We start from the raw sequence: 21,625 nt of genomic DNA, 5'->3' as shown, positions 1-21,625 counted from the left end.
AATTTGATACCGAAACGCAAAACAGTTACAGTAAGAAATGCTTTGAAGAAGTCGTAAAAAAATATCTACATCTTTCAAATCTGCTTCAGAGTTGAAAATCTTAGCTACATTTGATTTATTTCTCTTACAATATTTATCTTGTCTGATTGTGAATGTTGCTGCTTTTGTAAATGCAGATTAGCTGATCAGAACAGTCACATCCCCGCTTGGGACCCCTGGGCCAATCACACATTATTCAAGTCTTGAGGAGTCAACAGCCCACTCATCGCTGAGAAGCCTGTCCCTTTAATGCTTATATTTAAACAAATTTAAATATAGATTACAAAACCTAGCTACCAGAATCAAAACATATGAATGCTAATGAAAACGTCTCAGGTTACGACTGTAACCTATGTTCCCTGAGAACAGAGAACGAGACAATACGTCAACGACGCTATGGGGAACGCCTCAGGCGTGACAGGTGTCTGAAATCACTATCAAATCACGTCAATCATATTGACCGGCGACAGCCCGTGAATCATTAGCGTGAATGATTAACGTGCGACCTGGAAGTATAAAGGGGCGCCTTGCAAACATGACAAATCACCTTATCGTCTGAAGGGACTGTACGGTAGGCAAGCCCCGAGGCATGGCAGGGAGACGTATTGTCTCGTTCCCTGTTCTCAGGGAACATAGGTTACAGTCGTAACCTGAGACGTTCCCTTTCGAAGGGAACTCAACAATACGTCAACGACGCTATGGGGAACGATATACCAACGCCGCCATGCTAAGGGGAGTGCATGCCAAGTGGCAGTGACAACTGTCAGAACCAGCAACTTCAAATGAAACGCTAGAACCACTCACCCTCAGGTCACACTGGGCTGTCAGTGACAGCATTCCCTACGGTCATAGCCCAAGCTACAGCCTCACAGAAAAACCTTCATAAACATGGTTAAATCAAAGGTCTACCTGGGCCGGCTCCGGGCCTGGAACCTCAGCTTCCAATTAGAAGGGGTCCCTTCTAGGGAATGTGGCTAGGGAACCCAAGGGAACCCCAGCCAGTCACTATTCAGGGGAACGTACTCACCCCGAAATGCCACCAGGACGGCCTGACCTGGCGCCAGTACATAGACACTTAGTCTGGCCAAATCCTGTCTGTCTGAAGACAGAGCCTCTGGACAAATGCCTTAAGTAAGGCATCCAACCCGAGGGACTGCGAAGCTGGCAGTGAACCACTCGGCCCGGATCTCAGAGACGGGATATCCCGGAGAGTATGACTCAGCATAGTGCTTTCCGACCCTTGCTAGCGAGGGGAGTTTCTCTACTCGATCCACGGATCAACCCAGTGTCTGTGTTTCAAAACACTGAGGAGGCCTGTGAAGGCCTAAGGGCTGATCTAACTGGGAGGCCTCACGAGAGGCCTACGACCGTCTGACCAGACTCAGGAAGCCGCATGCTCAAAGAGACCCTCGTGAGGGGAGCACAAGGTCTGCCTGGTAGGCAAACCAGGCTGTAGGCAGAAAAGGTTCCGGGAGGGAACCTTTAGCAGAGAATGAACACTTTAGCGAGCCAGGGCGCAAGCTCGCCTTCAGCAGCTGCCTATTAAGGCTAGCTGAAACTGATAGCAAGAGACCACTAGCTTCATAAACCCAGCACCACTAGGGAGCGTTACAGGGAGGCCCGGAGAGGCCTACTACCTGATCCTTTAGGGAGGCACGTGAGGCCTATTACCTGATAACCACAGTACGTGGGAACTCACCATCAGGGAGGCCTGGTGAGGCCTACTACCTGACCGTTCTCATTCAAGGAGGCCTGGAGGAGCCTACTACCTGATAATCACAGCATGTGGGAACTCACCTTCAGGGAGGCCTGGTGAGGCCTACTACCTGACAGCCAAAATATTTGGGAGCCCACATCCAGGGAGGCCCAGAGCGGCCTACTACCTGACAGCCACAATATTTGGGAGCTCACATCCAGGGAGGCCCAGAGAGGCCTACTACCTGAGAGCCAACGTAAGTGGGAATTCGCCTTCAGGGCGGCCGGGTGAGGCCTACTACCTGATAACCATCTTAAGTGGGAATTCACCTTCAGGGAGGCCTGAGTGGCCTACTACCTGATAACCACTGGTAGCTTTGAGCCCTGAGTCCGGGTGAAAGTATAAGGTGGCCTGCTAAGGCCAGCCAGCTGGGGACTCGCCTATCAGGGAGGCCTGGTCGGGCCTACTAGCTAATAGCAAGTCATATTCTGCCATAAAGTACACTGTTGGAAACCATACTACACAGCATAATTCACTAATGGGCTTCCAGTAGCGCTATAAGGTATGTCCCACAATGTTGGGACTCACCTCCGAGGAGGCCTGTTTAAGGCCTACTACCCATCAGTGAGTCAACTGCCCGAACCACCAAGGCCAACCACGTAAAGTGAGCTGGCCTACAGTGCCCTCTGGGGGGCTGTCCAATCAAGGAGGCCTGCTGAGGCTTACTACCTAATGGCGCAGCCTTCGTTGGCAGAAAAACTGTTTACACAGCGCCTACAGCATCCTGGTGCCTAATCACATTGCCCATGGCAGTGTACTCCGCAAGAAAGCTAGCACCCTTAAAACAAGGGTACAACATACGCCACTCTGCCTCAACGGAGGCCCCAGTTAGTCAGGGGCCTACCATCTATGCATGGGCGTCAGCTCAGGGCAATGCTCTGGCTTCAGGGGAGCGTACTTCGACCAAAGAAGAAGTGAAGCTTACTTCATACTCGACCCGAGCCATAGTGGTGCGAGGTGGGATAAAACAGAACTGGGAGTGAAGTGCTCAGACCTACCCTGTATCACAGGGGAATACTCACACCTCACCCTGAGGTTACCAGGGTGCGGGCCTGCCAGCGGCTCTAGGGGTGACAGAAATGTATCTGTGCCCAACCTAGGGGAGTGGGGCTTGAATGAAAGCCAACCACCTACAACCTAGCGCTCGAGCAGTAGCTCAGCGAGGTGAGTGAAGCCTAAACTGGCGGCCTAAATCCGTAGGCCAGTTCTGCATGGCAGAGTCGGGCAGGAAACCCAGTCTTCTTCGTGAAGCGAAAGACGGCCTAACCCTGCTCAATAAAGACATAACGACCACGGAGGCCTGTTTGAGGCCTACCATGTCCTTACAAACCATCCTCAGCACCACGCTGCATTACTCTAGGCACCCCAGAATGCAGAGAAGGGGGCGGGCCTTGGCCTAACGACTCCCACGGGAGGAGGCTGTTTATACAGGGATGCTAGAAACCAACATTCACACAGTGAAGGGTCAGAGGAAGAAATGCTAAAATTTTTAGCAGAGCGCCTCTATTATCCCTGGCACAGCCTAGGCCAGCTACAGAGGCGGCCCTGGTGAGGGCCAGCCTGCAAGCATAGATCAATCTGAGGGCTCGGAGGAGCCACAGCCTTACTAAAGAATATAGTCTGTATTATTCCATACAAAGGGCTGCAGAATCGCTCAGCCTAATGAAACCCAAACAGAGCTCAAGGGGCGAAATACTCAGGAAGAAGTCAACGGACCCGTGGGCCGGACATAAGATCTATCTGAAGCTCTAGCGTCAGTCAACACTCTAAGTAAAAAATTCTAAGAGAGAGACAAACTACTCTACCCTGAGGTGGCTAACAGCCCGAAGGCTAACATAGTTATCGTTCTGGCCACCTAACGGGGAACTTCAGGGCCCTAATGATCCAGGAAACTTCTCTTACCTTATTACCTTGACATGACCCCATAGCTCTATACAGGGAACGAGGTCTGTAGAGAGATACATCTCGGAATTTTAATTCACAAAAAATTACTCTTAAAAGACCAGTCAGCTCACCTGCGGCGTGCGAAGTGAAGACTCGCCAGATAGTTCTTTATGACCCTGGGGTCCACCACTTTACATGCCTGAAAGAGGCGTTTCTACTAGCCAAGCCTAGGCGGGCCATTGGAACATCGTTCTTATCATAGGCCCAGCCCCAGGCCTGATGTAATGAACGTCTGGGGAGTCAGAAGAGAGGAGAGGGCTGGATTTCTTTTTAATGAGGCCCTCCGGGGAGATTATCCATCAGCGACACTGTGTGCGCTTGTGCTGGATAACCTCCCTCAGATCCCTCTTCTTGCGGGAGTCACGCCTCTTCTGCGCCCTGTTCCTCCACGGAGGGGGCGCACGAGAGGCGACACTGGCTCTCTGGCCCTGTCTACGGTCCTCGGACCGTGAAGGGCCAGGCCCTCCCGCCTGCCTGGGTGTGGAACCGGATCTCAGCGGTATGCAGGATCCTGCAGCAGGTCGGCCTGATATGCCTGCAGCACCGCCATAGTGTGCAGGGAAGCACCAGCCTGAACCGCTGTCGTGTATGCTCTGCCATTCAAACGTGCTGTTGACTTTAGCGGTTTGGATGGCAGGGTTGGAGCTCTCAGTGTCGACGCCTGCCCAGACACGAGATAGTTCGCAAACGACTCGTCAAATGGGCGGCATCGACACATACCCATGCTCTGCGATCCCCTCAACATCAGCGAAATTAACCCGCTGATGTCGGTGAATACGGGCAGAGCATGGGCTCTTCCATGCCCTCTCGATCTCCATGTGAAGATCAGGAAGGAATGGAAGGCTCACCTGAGCTGGTGTGTATGGCAGGGGAGAAACCGATCGCCAAGCCTACCGCGAGCGGTCTCTCCTCTAGCGCGTCGCCATGGCAGCTACAGCCTGTTGGCGGCGCGCTCCACAACATCCACCAGGTCTGCATACACGGGGCAGGGTGGCTGAGAGGGTTCAGGATCTACCTGATTATAAACCTCCTCAGCCATCTCCTGCTCGTCCTGAAGAGCAGCAACTGCAGGAAACCATTGGTGCCCGCAGTTCGCCCTCGTCAGCCGTCGAATCATTTGAGAGGTTTACAGGACTCTCAAGATGATCGATGAGCTCTATCTGGAAGCCCATGATGCAAGTCGCCGCTCTGCCTCGGCACGAGCGGGACCACGCGGACCAGACGTTGAACCCCCTTCACTCGAGAAGAGGGCCAGACGAGAGCGGAGCGTTTTAAGAGAAAAACGCTCACAGTTCACACAGAGGATTCCCTCGAGAACCTCTCGTGCGCGCTCTTCCCCCAGGCAGGAAAAAACACACTCGTGTGCTGTACATTTCATTTTCTTACCGTTTCATTGAGTAGCGTTTTCAAACAGACAGTCCCTGAAGACGATGAGGTAATTTGTCATGTTTGCAAGGCGCCCCTTTATACTTCCAGGTCGCACGTTAATCATTCACGCTAATGATTCACGGGCTGTCGCCGGTCAATATGATTGACGTGATTTGATAGTGATTTCAGACACCTGTCACGCCTGAGGCGTTCCCCATAGCGTCGTTGACGTATTGTTGAGTTCCCTTCGAAAGGGAACATATGAAATGCTCTAAATTATTAAACTGTAAATACATTGTTAACAGTTTCTGTTGCATGTTTTAGCTTCAAGGCATCGCTTTAAAATACATTTATGAAAGCTTTTTGGCATTTAATTATTATTCTTGTGTATTGGTAAACAGAACGATGAAGAGATTTCATGGGATGTTTGCTTGCACACAAATTCACATAACATGCCAAGGAAATTGCGAATTTAAAATGAATGAATTGCTCATTTAAGCCTGGAAATATACTGGCAAGGCTACGGAGAACTATTCTCGAACTGTTTTCAATTGCTAAGGAGTTTTACGTTACACAATAACTGTTACAGTAGACAGTGCTAAAATAGAACTTCTGAGCTTACATAAAAATGTTTATTTGTAAAAGTGGATTTCATGTAGACTATTGCATTTTAATTTTAAAGGGGTCATATATGATACATTTTTAACACTTTTCCCTGAGGTCCATTTTTAATGATAGTCAATGTTTCTTATACTTCAGTGTTTTCTAACATTTTGAGGATTATCATAAAGCAAATCCAGCTTAAAGGGAAAGTTCACCCAAAAATGAAAAATCACCCAAATCGTTCATTTGTCTTCCGAAGGTGAACAAAAGTCTTAGAGGTTTGGAACGACATGAGGTTGAGTAAATTATTTAAAAAAAACTATCCCTTTAAATAAACTGCGTGAACTGACTGATGCAATCAGGGTTAAGTTTCATTAGACTTAAAGACTATTGACAATTGAGCTTTTTTTGGTAATGGAATATTGCAGTATTTCTTACAAATGATTTATCTGTGCACATCATTATTATTATTTTGTTTTGAATTCATGTGCTCTTGTAATCTTTTTTGTAATCTATCTCTTGTATCAATCTCTTGTAATCTAATTAAAATAACTCAACATCTTTTCTCTTCTCTGGTTACGGGCGTGAGGATGGGATAACCTGTCACAGTTTCACTTGGATATATACCTCAAAATAGGGAAGAAAAAGCCTTTCGCAACTTCCATTTCATGGTGTCTTTAAACACGCAACAATAAAAATGAATTATTGATGTGTAAATGTGGACATGTGTTTGGAATTTTAATAGTAGAATGACTTCAGAATGTTCAAGACTTAACAGATGCTCTTTTTGGATTTAGGAGGAAGTTATGAGACTCTATTACTGTATTTCAAAAGATCTAGGAAAATGATATGACCCCTTTAAATTTTAGCAACATATTTCCCTTAACAAACAGAGCATCATGTGCTTACTATACTATTACATTTCATGATGAGCAGAATTACAAGAGTAAGAAAAGTAGGCTAACTCTTTAAACAATCTGTGCTAGTCTGGTTGTCCAACCACGGGAAGGAACTGGTAGTGAAAGCGTCCATGTTAAAGTAATATATGAGAAACAAACAGGCTCATCAGTTTTACCTCACCAAAATCTGAGAGCACATTTACATCATGGACTGAAGAAACATCAACTTAATGAACAATTAGATCCATGTGCATGTCCATATACATGTTTCCTACTTAGAGAAGTCATCCCCTTCTCCAGCTGTTCACTAAATTCTTAGTTTTGTTCCCCCAGAAAGTTCGTACATGCACCATGACATGATTGTCAGTGAGAGGCATGTCCTAGTTTCATATTCCAAGACACGGCCACATATCAATTCTCTCTTTTTGTTTTTTACGCAATCCGTGACATCTGTCACCTGTAATTCCACTGTATTACTGTTGGTTTGGCCTGACCGTATGAGCTCAACCATTGTAATAGACCACAAGAGAGACAACAGGTCTGTTGGTGCGCTGGCCCGCAGCAGGAGAGAGTCTCTCACCCTCGGAGGAACTTTTCTGCCCCCCGCTGTTTGGGGCACAGATAGTAGGATGGCCAGCCGAGGCCACCGCGAAGGTCACATTCTGGCCATTGGCGCGTCGTACTGTCCTGAGAGTTTTGGTGACTTTGGAGGAGTTTTTAAAGCTGGAGCCTCTCTCTGGGGTGGTGCACATGACGAGTGCATGGAAACATCTGCAAAACTGACACACAAAGATTGAGAGAGCAAGGATTACTTTTCTAATCCTTAAAGGGATAGCTCACATAAAAAAGAACATTTTGTAATTTTTTTACTCCCCCTCATGTCATTCCAAACCTGGATTTTCTTTCTTCTGTGGAAACACAAAAGAAGATATTTTGTAAAATGCCTGTTCACACTAAGAATGATAACTATTTTAGCATCCACACAAAAGGACAATAACATTCTGTTATTAAAACTAATTATAGTTGTCATTATAGTTATTGTCCTTGGTGAGAACAGGCATTTAGTGTTTTTTGTCCATACAATGAAAGTTCAATGTTGTTTTGGACCCCAATGACTTTCATTCGAGCAAAAACCACTGAAACTCTCTTTAAAATATCTTCTTTTGTGATCTTAATACTAATTATAGTATTATATATATATATATATATATATATATATATATATATATATATATATATATATATATATATATATATTTGCACTAATATTCTCATTATAGTTGTTGTCCTTTGAGTGAACTGGCCTTTAGTTGTTTTGTTTTTTGTCCATTCAGTGAAAGTCAGTGGAGTCCATGTTGTTTTGGACCCTAGTGACGTTTATTGTATGGGAAAAATCAACATGAGTTTCCTCTTTAAGAGAAGAAAATGCAAATTATCAGTCAAAAGACAAACACAACACTGCCTGAATGTCACAGCTCAGCTCATTTCTCCCGTTCTCTGCTGGATTTGCAACTGTACAGACAGAAGGAATAATAAAATAGCAACGTGGGAATCATCAGCCCTGTAACAACAGCTGATGCTATATCTCCTCTAATGTGGACAGGGTTGTTTGCAAATTAAAAGCTCTCTGTGCACAAAATCCGTTAACAGAGGCAGGATCGGTAGGAGTAGGCAGTGATTATCTATGAATCATAGAAATGCCTGATTTAAGGTGCCAATCTCTCGCTGAGCATCTGTGTATATACCTCTACATTCCTCCGCACGCAGATCACACACTCAGAAGAAACAGCCTGCAGGCTTTGACCATCAGGTCACCACAAATGGAAGCAAAGCTAGCTCTGTGTTCTTACGCTGCACTTTTCATTATAGATAAAGGTTTATTGTAATTAATCATAACTGTCTGCAAAGGTCTCAGAGGAGAAAAACACATTTTCCAAGAGAAGGTGTTCTGTCGATGTGTGTGAGAGATTTACCACATCCTCTCAAAACAACCTTCACCATTAAATTGACAAATTCAGCCAAAACTTTGAAGAGAGTTTATGAATACTAAAATGCAGAGGTGCAAGCATTGGTCACAAAGGTTCAGCAATTCCATTTCTGTAATAGAAACACTTATTTTAACCTTAAACCCATGACAAAGCAAAATATTTTGCTCCAAGAACACCCATTTACAGCAGAATAAAATGAGGAAATGTTTGTGTGGCCATGGCTCTATACCACCTTCAGATTGCAAAAAGATTTCATGCAAGTGTTGAGAAGATGAATGGCTAGTCATGAATTGTTCCCTCAGATAGAGAGTGGAACTAATCCGCTCTTAAAAATCCCCCTTGTTTCTGGAACAGTGGCTTTTGAAAAACATTAAAACTGGGATTCAAAAATCGATTTTCAACCTGGAAATAAACAAAGTTTAAGACGTTTGACAAACACAGAAAACATTATGACATAAAATGAACAAGAAAAATTTAATTGTCAAGTATTACCATATATATATATATATATATATATATATATATATATATATATATATACATATATAATTGAACAATATATAGTATTGTTAATACTTTTTGACCTAGAAATACTCAATTACATCTTAATAAACCTTTTTCTGCATAGTTTAAAGTAACATAATCCACAAAACACAGAGCGAGATTTCACCCCTTGAGAAAACGTAGTGTACTTAGTATACGTCCATGTTCACTGTATACTTATAGTCTACTACATTTCCTCAGAAGATGCAGAACCATCATGTTTTGTCAGTTTGGTCTCTTTGTATGTTATATACTTGAAACATTTCTGTATTAAAACATAAATGCTTTTTTGATCCTCAAAAATCAGTGCCTTTGAAACCGAATGACAACAAAAAGAGACAGAACTCTACAGGGGGTTAGATTTGGGTCAAGGGGTCACGGTTAATAGCAGACTGCAGATACACACTTTTCCCAAGACATCTGACTTTAGTGAGCCTGTTAATGGCCATTCAGTGTTCAGTTAGTGCTGATGGAAAGCAATCATGCATGACCCCGACACTCACTGATAGTCCTCCTAAAACACTCTTCATGCCTCCACCAGAAATCCACAGCTAGTCCAGACATACATGTCCTCAATGTTTTCTACAGGCATGGATGACCTATAATGTAATAAATCTAAAAATTGGTCATGTTGCTGTCAGCCGTTGCAGGTATGCAGTTTTTTTTTTGTGGGGCGACTGGGTGAGGAATGAGATGAGTCTAAGTTGGGAGGAACGAGTCTATAAATGGATTCAGATCCACACACTCATTACAGGAGCTGGCAGGAGGTCTGGTGAACCCCGCAGAGATGACGAAGGTGGCTTTGCATCTGGACATGCTGTAAGACCCTTAACACAACTATCTGGCTGGGTGTTTCAACCGGAATCAGATTTAGGGCATATGGCACATTGATTTTACATGGCCAAGATTAATGACATTAATTTAGTTGATTAGTGTGTGCAATTTTCGTTCATAAGTAATGTTCCTGGTTTAAAACAAATTAAAATCCATTGCCAGCATTTGTGGCAAAATGTTGATTACCAGAGAAAATAATTGTGACTCTTCCCATAGTTAAGGCATATACAATGGGGCTGTTAGATCGGATGGATCTCAGCGTCAGAATAGTGATTTGCGTCATTTGTTCCGACCCAGGATAACGAATCCCTGCCAGAAGATTGAGAAAGCCAGGGAAGAGCAGAATATGGAGAAAAAGTGATGATAATAAAAGAGCAGTTTATTGAATAATGTTAATGCCCATAATGTTTCAATGCTCAGACTTCATCTGACTAGTACAAATTCAACAAGTGTTATTATATCACAGCAAAAACAGTGGAAAATTACTGCTTCGCAACATAGGCCTGTAACGTTAAATGGCAACTACATAAATGACTAATGACTATAAAATTAAATAATAAAAAAACTAAGAAAATAAAACAACACAGATGTATGGTTGCTCTCAAAGAAACACACACACACACACACACGTTAATTGAGAAGCCTCCATGAGTATAGTATAGCCACAAAACTTAACGACTATAAACGTCAGCATATAGAATTCAATATTACAGGTTAATTTTCATGACACTAAAAGCTGCTAATCCTAGTAACTTGCCACCCACAGATATTACGTTAGTGAATAACTTATAACTTATAGTGAGGGGCATTATAATAGACATTATTTACAGCTCAAATATTAAACATTTTGGATGAGTTAATGTAAATGCACAGACAAGTTGCAACTTTTGGATTGACGGCAGTGTTTTTGTGTGCAATTTTAAACCAAATGCGTCAAATTAAGTCAAATATTTTCAAACAGACATTATGTAACAAATGCTATTGTAGGCAAAAGACAGAAAACTCCTTTAAGGATGTAAGTCAAAAGATTTCAGAACTTTGTTAGTTTGTCAGTATCATTGGAGCTATCTTATTGTGAGCTAAAAGCTTTCATAAAATTAGCCTAAATATATGATAAATAAACTAGCAAGTGATGGAGGACATGTAGAACATTGTGAATGACCGGCCTTCAAATTTTGACATCAGCAGAGCTTGAAATAACACCTTTACCTGTACTTTATGTTCCCCATGATCTGATAATCTGATAATTCCAAGCGTGAAAATTTAAACTGAAGCGTGAGGAAAAAAAAAAAAATGTCTTTGCAATTTCCCTAAAAGTCTGAACTTGACTTAAGCAGTTCTTTCTCACCTGGCAGATAATGAACAATCATTTCTGTGTATACTCATGCTGGATAAGTGCATGTTCTTTTGGCCGGGGTAGCCGGGTACAATCCGGATCAAAGAGGAGTAATGGGTAGCAGACTTTTGAGCAGATGATGGAACGGGAAGGAGATGATTGGCTCTCTGCGGGGTGCTGAGAAACTTGGGAGAGAAGGACAAAAACTTCCTCGCCAATTATGCTACACCTGATCACAGGTAGTCCGGAATAATTGATCCCAGTGCTTGGATTAACTGCCTGTCTCTCTGGAAAGCTCTTACTTCGGAAGTGGGCAGTTTCAGTCTCATTGTCTCCTACATACAGTAGTGTGCAATAATAGGTCTATTTGCAGTCATTTTTACAGCGAAAAATTAATGACATATTTTTAAATATATATATATATATATATATATATATATATTTTTTTATATATAAAGTCATCTGCAGGAAGCTAATTATTATAGCTAATAAAGTTTTAAATAAACGCATAGCTCTGCTTCAGAAGACCTTTGTTAACCCCCGGAGACGTATGGATTACTTTCATGATGGATGGGTGAATTTTATTGGGCTTCGAAATCTCACCCCCATTCACTGCCATTATAAAGCGTGGAAGAGCCAGGATATTTTAAAAAATATCTCAGATTGTGTTCGTCTGAAAGAAGAATTTCATATACACCTAGGATGGCTTGAGGGTGGGTAAATCTTGGGATCATTTTCATTTTTGGGTGAACTATCCCTTTAAGGAAGTTTTCGATGGAAGCCAAGCCAAAATTACTTTTTTTGCAGTGCAATATCTTGTGATTCTTATAGCCAATTAATGAACAAGGGAGTTTTCAGCGCACTGATGCTTCCCCTAAGCACACATTGTGCTCTTAATAAGGGATAAAATGTGAAATGTGCTAGAAAATTCTTTGTGTCCCAGGAAAGAGGAAGCAGTAAATGCAATTACCACACAGCATGACAGCTCCTGAACCAGGGTGGTTTAACAGTACAGTTATTTACTCACGGGCTCAGGGACTTTGCAGCTCTCTCGCACTCCAAAACTCACTCTTTTTCCATACTCTTCCATTTTCTGCTGTCTTTCAATCTCCGGTGGTCATATCGACACATGCTGAGTAGATACTTGAATCTGTACAGCACTTTAAGTCTTCAACTCGCCTCAACTCACAGTTTCCATGGTTACGGGCTGGGAGGAATTGAAGACTGAAAATGACATACAGGTGACTGGTGTCTCCTCCGACAGTTTAAACTAGTTTCTCCAAGTCTTCATCTCCGGTCTTATCACAAGCAATTGTTTGGAGCAGAAGCTTAACCCCATCCAGAAGAGATAAAACAAAACCTGTTCATATGTACACAAGTTCAGAAATAACAATAAAATGTGCATCTTGTATCAGTTTGATTGTATAAGAAGTGCTTCTTGGAATGAAAAGTTTCTTTGAAAAGTTTCTACTACTTTTGCTGAACATACTCGGATACAATCCTTGATCACAAACTAGAGCATTGAAAGATTATATTTACTCAAATGGTTTGTACATTTTCCAAAGACTAGCATAACTATTTGCTGTTTAATTTTCTGTCCAGCCATAAACTAGAATGAAAATTCACAAACCAGCCATCAAAGCTGCATGGGATGGATTCGAACAGCTTTACAGGAGAATGCACACTGTAAAATATAATCCAAAGATAAATAACACTGAAAAACAAAATGCAGCTTTTCTATTACAATATATTCAGATTTTCTGAGAAACTTGACAGATTAGTTTAATTAATGCATTTTTAGCTCAAATATGTTGATTAAAAAAAGAAAGAAAATGGGTGTTATGATTCAGTCTCATTCTCCCTCTTTCCAGCATTCACTGGAGCAGGGATAATCAATATGGTTGCATTGTTTGTCCTTTTGCCAGTTTAATTTACCTAATTGTTGTTGGCTTTATCATGTGTAGTAACTTGAAATGATAAGGTTTAAGGTATTTCATGCATGTTCATGAGCATTCATATGATTTTTCAATAATTTAAGCCAAGCTCTTTGCTCTCCATAACATGTACATTACAAAGAAATTAACAGTACATAAGAACATAATTGACCCTTCGCTAAGCCCCGCCCTCCTTAGTTACTGTTGCAATCCCCTGTCAAGCTTTCGCATCTTGCACGTCTATTACAGTGTGTATGCACGGTGTCAGACATTCCCAATGAGATAATTAGTAATTTTTGGCAAACATGTACAATATCTGAGAGAGCAAGACAAAGGGGACTGCAGTATGCATTGGAGGGATATATCCACGACATATGCAACCGATTAGAGAATAATTTCATAAAAATTGAAGCTAAAGCCTATAGTCGCAGCAGCCGCCGCCTCATACGCTGACCATTCAAATGGGAAACACACAAATTGAGGAACAGCTATGTTTGTGCACAGCAGGGTAAGTGAAATGTGAAAATAATCTAATAATTATAAATCAAACAGTTTATCCATAAATCTTCTGGAATAACACTAACACCGGGAGAGACGCAATCGTATTGGTTTAAAGTTACTCAGTCAGGGCCAACAGTTGGCCGTCGATTAACAAAATGATGAAATATATTTTAAAGTATGTCAGTGAGCCTCCTTCTTGTCTTTAAACGTCTTCTTTTACGTTAAAACGTGCATTAAGAACAAATAACCATAATTATTTCCAACTTCTAAGGAATAGGTGTTTTTGTTAATCCTGTCGACACTTAGTTGTGAATGGGGTCTCCCACACTGCTGGATCCACGCACATCATTTCTCCCCTTGGCTTTTAGATTTTCGGGAAGGAAAAAAATTCCACTCCCCCGTCCAAACTTTTAGGATACTGGGTATCAAATTTGCACAATCCATACGTGCAACGCTTCGGCATGTTTCCCTCGCTCGAAAGCTTGCCAGACCTCCCGCGACTAGTTACGGTTGCTAAGACAGGATTGGCCAGTGGCGGTTTTCAGGCGTGGCTTAGCGAATGGTCAATTCTGAACAATTTAAATCCATATAAATAAAGGGAAAAGTCTGGATAGAACTCTTTGCAAGCTGATTCACCCAAAAATGGTGATTATGCCATCATTTACTCACCCTCGTGCAGTTCTAAACCTGTTTGACTTTCTTTCTTCTGTGCTACTAAAAATAATATATTTGAAAGAATGTTGGTAATCAAACAGACTTCCATTTTATGGACAAAAACACTGGCATTTCTCATTTTTGGGTGAACTATCCTTATAAATCTCAGTATTTAATTTCAGTTTGTGGAAACATGAGTTTTTAAGTTAATTTAGTACATTTTCATAAAATAAGTAGATCATTTCAATGAATAAAAAACTGCAAACTGTTGCCTTCAGTTTTTGATCTAAAATACAGCTAATTTTTACAGTGCAGAGTAGGAGTGGAAAAAGATGAGCAGAAAGAGAGATTAGAGGTTATTAGCAGAATACAATTCAAAACCAGTAAAGAAAAAAAACCTTGTTCAGTTTCCTTGTCCACTTTTTGTCCCCAATGACAAACTGAACCTGAGAACCTGATATTAATATTACAGCTTAATGAAATTTTCAAATGGTACAGTTTAAATCATATGGTCTTTGTATGACAGCCTCAATGTTTTTCAATACACAACCCATAAAAGGTTTTAATTTAATCTATAATGACTTGTCTAGAGGAACTATGTGGACTTTTAATTTATATGGAGCTATAGTTTAACTTAAGCAACCCAGACAATCAAACAATTTTGCCTTCTCATTTTTTTCAAAAGTTTTGGACAAAAATAAGTTCTCAGGCAAAAAACAGATCCTATATTTCACGTTCAAAGGCGGTTTGGACTTGGAAAAAGAATGACTTTTTAACTAAGTTTGTGTGATCTGTGCTGTTAAATTCATACTAAAATTTGGTATTTTTTGGGAATGACAGTCAAACTGAAAACCCTCAACTCAAGTGATCCTGCTGTCAGTGTGTTATTTTAAAGAAAAACTGTTAAAGACTAAATATGGCAAAGAATAGCATGTGCTTATTACAAAACACAGTATCATCAAGGCATATAGTGAGTTAAGTCATTCTTCGCATTAATTACAATGGATTGGCTTACAAAATAGCAGCCAAATGAATGATGCAAACAAATGGTGTTAAAACTTCTCAAAACTGCTATTACTGTAAGGCCCTTCACACCAAGGACGATAACTATAACAAATAATGATAAATATATCTAAAAATCATTCTAAACACAAAATAATAGCAGAGTCCAGCTGATGAACGATATAAACATTGGGCACACATAGAATGAACAGGGCATTATCGTTTGTTGGTTGGTTTGAAACGCATTCAAAGGCATTTTTAGCTCAACATGATTTGTGAAATGTTTAGCATTAAAGTGTTCTCTTACGAGAGCTTCTCTCGTATTGCGTAAGTTTAGCTTACGCTACGGGAAAGATTCATCTTCTCGAGATACTGAAGCCAAAAAATTATCCTTAATTTTGTATTCCTTGTCAACGCAGTGCAGCAGCTAGCAGACCTAGAGCAGGCCATCTCGCGTGCTCATTGGCTGCCCTGCGGGCAACTGCTGCAGCCTACCAGTGAGCCCGGCGTGACGTCACGCCCAATGAAGGGCGCCCGCGCCTTCATAGCGTCACAGCCCGCCAGAATGGGCGTGGCTTAGCGTATAACACTAGGGGCTGTAGGCTGAATTCCCTGATTTTCGCCTCTTCAGCGAGCTCTTCGCATCGCTGGATCTGAGAGAAGCCACCGCCGCCGTCGAACAGCGGACAGCCAGCTTAGGAGAGCGCTGAGGAAGCCGGCCGTCTTCGCCACCTTTCAGCCATCCGTGCGAGCTACGATATCCGGCGACGTATCCTTTACCTTGCTAAAACCTATTCTAAAACCTATTCTAAAAGAGCAGCGAGTGTCTTTTTTAAGACGCCTCGCACTTCCGGCTGTGAAGCGCTTCCGCTGTCGACCCTGCGGGCTCGACTCGAAGCCTTCAACACCCCCCGCCTCTCCTCACCGACGCGCAGCTGCCGCTCACGAGCCTCACTGCCGTCGCATCTGAGAATGAGGCCGAGGGACACGTACGAGCACGCGGCTAGCTCTCTTTACGTTACAAGAGAGCTACCCCGCCCTCGTGTCCCCGTTCGCGCGTCATGCAGAGCCCTCTCGAGCTCTCTGCATGACCCAGACGGGCATCATCTGTGTTACATGTAGGTCCCGTGCCCACTACTCGTGCGCGCGCCCTCGTACAAACACTGTTCCAGTTCTGCTCGACCACCGAGCACGCGGCTAGCTCTCTTTACGTTACAAGAGAGCTACCCCGCCCTCGCGTCCCCGTTCGCGCGTCATGCAGAGCCCTCTCGAGCTCTCTGCATGACCTGGACGGGCTTGCGCGCCGCCGTCGAAATGTCTCGCCATGTCAGTCCCCTTAGATAAGGCTACTGCAGTGGTGTATTTGGCAGCCAACGAGCCGGTAATGCAACCCGCTCGCCTGCACACATCCGCCGTTCTTGCGGCGACCCAGAGAAATCTCAAGTGAGTATAATGTCAGATTAAGAATGTAAGTTACGTGCCCGCTCACGAGCGCTCACGCTTACTAACAGACACATCGCCTCCGAAAAGGCGTGCGTGTTTGAGTTTATTCCCTGTCAGTCCCCTTCAAACAGGCTACTGCAGTGGTTCAATTAGCAGCCAACGAGCCGGTCTGTTGACCCTCTCGCCTGCACACAAACGCCGTTTTCACGGCGACCCAGAAAAATCTCAAAATGAGTAAAATGTCTGGTCTGGCTCATGCCGTCGGTGTTGTAAGTGTAATGAAAGTGCCCACGCCCCAGTGTTCACCACTACACATAAGCACTCCGAACCTCGCAGAGCACACTCTCATGAAGCGCAGAAAAGCCGCTCGAGTGTTGAATGTAAGAAATGTGTCCACAAGTCTGTGCCCACTATCTGCCCGCTCTGTTACACGATCAAGAAAGCAGGTTATGAATGTAAGTCTCGTGCCCGCCAGAGTGCGTTCACGCTTGCTAACACAAACCTCCCCCCGGGCTCCGCCCGCGCGTTTAAGCGTTATCACAAAACGCAAGGCATTAATAAAACGTTCCCCATCCATTATGATCGGGGCGTCAAATACACTTGTAAGTCTAGTGCCCGCGCTCACGCTTACAGGAAGCTTTTCCACCCGGAGCGCTGCTCGCGCGTCAAAGAGTGAAAAAACAATGTTCCCCATCCCTTATGATTGGGACATCTCACATAAATCAGCCGGTCTCGGCTTTCAGCGAGCAGCCATTGCCCAGGACCGAGAGCGCGCGCGCCGCGCTTTCGGCTAAGGGGTCAGTTTCACAAAAGAAAGCAGGTTATGGATGTAAGTCTCGTGCCCGCCAGAGTGCGTTCACGCTTGCTAACACAAACCTCCCCCCGGGCTCCGCCCGCGCGTTTTAAGTGTTATCACAAAACGCAGGGCATTAATAAAACGCTCCCCATCCATTATGATCGGGGCGTCAAATACACTTGTAAGTCTCGTGCCCGCGCACACGCGCTCACGCTTACAGGAAGCTTTACAGCCCGGAGCGCTGCTCGCGCGTCAAAAAGTGAAAAAAAAAAAAAAAAAAAAAAAAAAGAATGTTCCCCATCCCTTATGATTGGGACATCTCATATAAATCAGACGGTCTCGGCTTTCAGCGAGCAGCCATTGCCCAGAACCGAGAGTGTGCGCGCCGCGCTTTCGGCTCCGGGTCAGTTTCACAAAAGAAAGCAGGTTATGAATGTAAGTCTCGTGCCCGCCTGAGTGCGTTCACGCTTGCTAACACTAACCTCCCCCCGGGCTGCGCCTGCGCGTTAAAGTGTTATCACAAAACGCAGGGCATTAATAAAACGCTCCCCATCCATTATGATCGGGGCATCAAATACACTTGTAAGTCTCGTGCCCGCGCACACGCGCTCACGCTTACAGGAAGCTTTCCCGCACGGAGCGCTGCTCGCGCGTCAAAAAATGACAAAAGACTGTTCCCCATCCCTTATGATTGGGACATCTCACATAAATCAGCCGGTTTGGCTTTTCAGCGCGCAGCCATTGCCCAGAACCGAGAGCGCGCGCACCGCGCTTTCAGCGCCGGTTCAGTTTCACAAGCCCGCAAATGGCGATTTCCCCCCTAGCGGCTCACATAGCTGCGTGGGAAACTATCCCAGGGATTTCAGAATGGGTGTTGAGCACAATAAAGCAGGGCTATACACTTCAATTCATTCGCCGTCCCCCGCGCTTTCAAGCCCGGACCGCGACGATTGTGAATGCGTAAGTAGCACACCTACTTCACGCAGAAATAGCAAAGCTGCTGTGCAAAGGGGCTATAGAAAAGGTACCGCCTTCTCTGAGCGAGTCAGGCTTTTACAGCCGATATTTTTCTCGTACCCAAGAAGGACGGAGCCTTCAGACCTATCCTAGATCTGAGATATTTGAACTAAGTGCTTGCGAAAAGACCGTTCAAAATGCTTACGACCAGGAAAATCCTCACGCACGTTCGCCCGAGGGACTGGTTATTTCTCTAAATCTGAAGGATGCCTATTTTCAGATTCAGATAGTACCCCGTCACAGGCAATTTTTGAGATTCGCCTTCGACGGTCAGGTATATCATTACACCGTCCTGCCGTTCGGCCTGTCCCTGGCACCCTGTACATTTACGAAGTGCATGGACGCGGCGGTCGCCCCCCTGAGAAGTCAGGGGCTGCGAATAATGAACTATCTGGACGATTGGCTGCTATTGGCACAGTCAGAGACAGAACTGCTATCTCACAGAACAGTGCTTCTCAGTCATCTGGAAAGCTTGGGTCTCACGATCAACTGGACCAAGAGCTCATTACTGCCCAGCCAGTCAATTTCCTTTTAGGAATAGCACTGGACTCGGTGACCATGACGGCTCGTTTATCGACACAGCGCGCGCGCCGTGTTCGCCACCTAGCCGCATCTTTCCATAAGGGCAGCTTTCTCCCTTTGAAAACATTTCAAAGGATGTTGGGCTGTATGGCATCAGCTGCAGCGGTGCTCCAGCTGGGCCTACTGCGCATGCGCCCGCTCCAACGCTGGTTGAATGCTCGCGTGTCCCGCCGGGTGTCTGGCGGCCAGAAAATCAGAGTGACTCAGGCCTGCATAGCAGCTCTGCAGCCCTGGTTAGTGGCTGACTGGTACCAGCAGGGAGTAATGATGGGAACCATCTCTTATCGTAAAGTCATCTCGTCAGACGCGTCCAACTCGGGTTGGGGCGCACTGTTCGAGGGCAGACCGGCCTTTGGCCAGTGGTCAGACCAGGAGAAGGGTTTTCACATAAACTGTCTGGAAATGATAGCGGTCGAGAACGCGCTGAAGTGCTTCCTCCCGTTCATACAGGACCAGCATGTTCTTGTCTGCTCGGACAACATGTCTGTGGTATCCTATGTAAACCGTCAGGGCGGTGTCAGATCCAGAAATCTCTGCAATCTGACGGAACGCCTCCTTATTTGGTCTCCGATGCACCTGCGCTCGCTGAGGGCAGCGCATGTGCCTGGCCATTTGAACGACGGCCCAGACAAACTGTCCAGGGACAACGTTCCCCCAGGGGAATGATCCCTGCACCCCAAACGGTCCAGAAACTGTGGCGCCTATTCGGCAGAGCGGAAGTCGACCTATTTGTGTCAAAAGACAACGCTCAATGCCCGACGGTCTGTTCGAAGGATGAGGATGCGCTGGCCCAGGTTTGGCCCAGCCTCCCGCTATATGCTTTCCCTCCGGTCTATCTGTTGCCACAGGTGATCAAGAGAATCAGGGAAACGCGCCACTCGGTGCTCCTCATAGCCCCGCGTTGGGAGAATCAGATTGGGTTCCCGGAACTAGCAGGGCTGTCACATACAGCTCCGTGGCCGAATCCGGTGAGGGCAGATCTCCTCTCTCAGGCTCGCGGCACGATCTGGCATCCCAATCCATAGCGCTGGTCTCTGCATTTATGGTTGATCAACGGGTACTCGTTGCCCTGCCAGAAGGAGTGATGAACACGATCACGCAGTCTAGAGCCCCTTCCACGAGAAGGCTCTACGCGTCTAAATGGTCGGTGTTCTCTGGATGGTGCACCGACAGAGATCTGGAACCGCGGACATGCGGGGTGGCGCATCTGCTCACCTTCCTACAAGAGCTGTTGGATAAGGGAAGTTCCCCATCCACGCTCAATGTATACGTGGCGGCCGTGGCAGCGTTCGCAGAATCGACGCACGGCCAGTCATTGGTAAGACACGAGTTGGCCATCCGCTTCCTTAGAGGAGCTAGAAGGATGAATCCGCCGCGCCCCCCGTCGGTTCCCATGTGGGATCTTGCATTGGTCCTCGAGGCCCTGAAAGCTTTTCCATTTGAACCACTAGACACCGTGGGGTTGAAATATCTATCACTGAAAACCGTCTTTCTGACTGCACTGTCGTCAGTAAAACGTGTAGGGGACCTGCATGTGCTGTCTGTCAGCGCGTCGTGTCTTGAGTTCGGACCGAATGACTCTAAAGTCATCCTCAGACCTAGACATGGCCATGTCCCTAAAGTGATGGGCACTCCATTCAGAGCGCAAGTTATTTCGTTGTCAGCTCTCCCAGCATCTGACAGCGAAGGTGATGTGAATCTCCTCTGCCCTGTCAGAGCGCTGAGGTTTTACATTACGCGCTCCGCCTCCTTCAGGCGTTCGGAACAGCTTTTTGTTTCGTTGGTGGGCGCACCAAGGGTCTCGCCTCCTCGAAACAGAGCCTGTCCAGATGGATAGTAGACGCTATAGCGGCCGCTTACGCGTCAAAAGGTCTGCAATGCCCTCTGGGCATCAGGGCTCATTCCACGAGAGGCGTGGCCTCTTCGTGGGCATGGTCCAGTGGAATTTCTATCCATGACATATGTGTAGCGGCGGGCTGGAGCTCCCCGTCTACCTTTGTCAGGTTTTATAACCTAGAAGTTCCTGCCTTGCAGGCTAAACTGTTGTCAGTCTGAAGGAGAGGTGTATTCTGCCCAGATCTCCTGCTCAGATCACTCTCACATGACTCAGCTCTCCTGGTTGAGCTGCACTAAGTAGGGTATGTGCCATGTGCCTATACAGACCGGCGCGCTGCTCTGTATTCCCTATGTGTGCTTATGTACAAGTGATGGCCCGCGTGGCTGGCCACCTTATTTTTTCCACTTATGGGGTTCCCCTGAAAGCTCGGGGTCTCATGTGGATGCTTGGCGCGCACGGCGTTGACAAAGTGTTCCCGTAGCGTAAGCTAAACTTACGCAATACGAGAGAACCTCTCGTAAGAGAACGATACTCGGTTACTAACGTAAC

General features: G+C 45.1%; 1 protein-coding gene across 1 annotated transcript in view; it reads right to left on the bottom strand.

The window, feature by feature from the left end:
• Positions 1-5,725: 5,725 nt before the first annotated feature.
• tmtopsb (teleost multiple tissue opsin b) overlaps positions 5,726-21,625 on the bottom strand; it is a 39,920-nt gene continuing 24,020 nt past the window's right edge. Inside the window, exon 4 of the mRNA XM_077244070.1 lies at positions 5,726-7,388. Coding sequence (XP_077100185.1) covers positions 7,113-7,388 — 276 coding nt within the window. The 3' untranslated portion in view covers positions 5,726-7,112. The remainder of the gene's footprint in view (positions 7,389-21,625) is intronic.

This window comes from Siphateles boraxobius, unplaced genomic scaffold (assembly GCF_051911475.1).
Source record: "Siphateles boraxobius isolate OS27281-9 unplaced genomic scaffold, OSU_SipBor_1 26, whole genome shotgun sequence".
NCBI classification, from domain to species: domain Eukaryota; kingdom Metazoa; phylum Chordata; class Actinopteri; order Cypriniformes; family Leuciscidae; genus Siphateles; species Siphateles boraxobius.
This window is presented reverse-complemented; position numbering and strand designations above follow the sequence as displayed.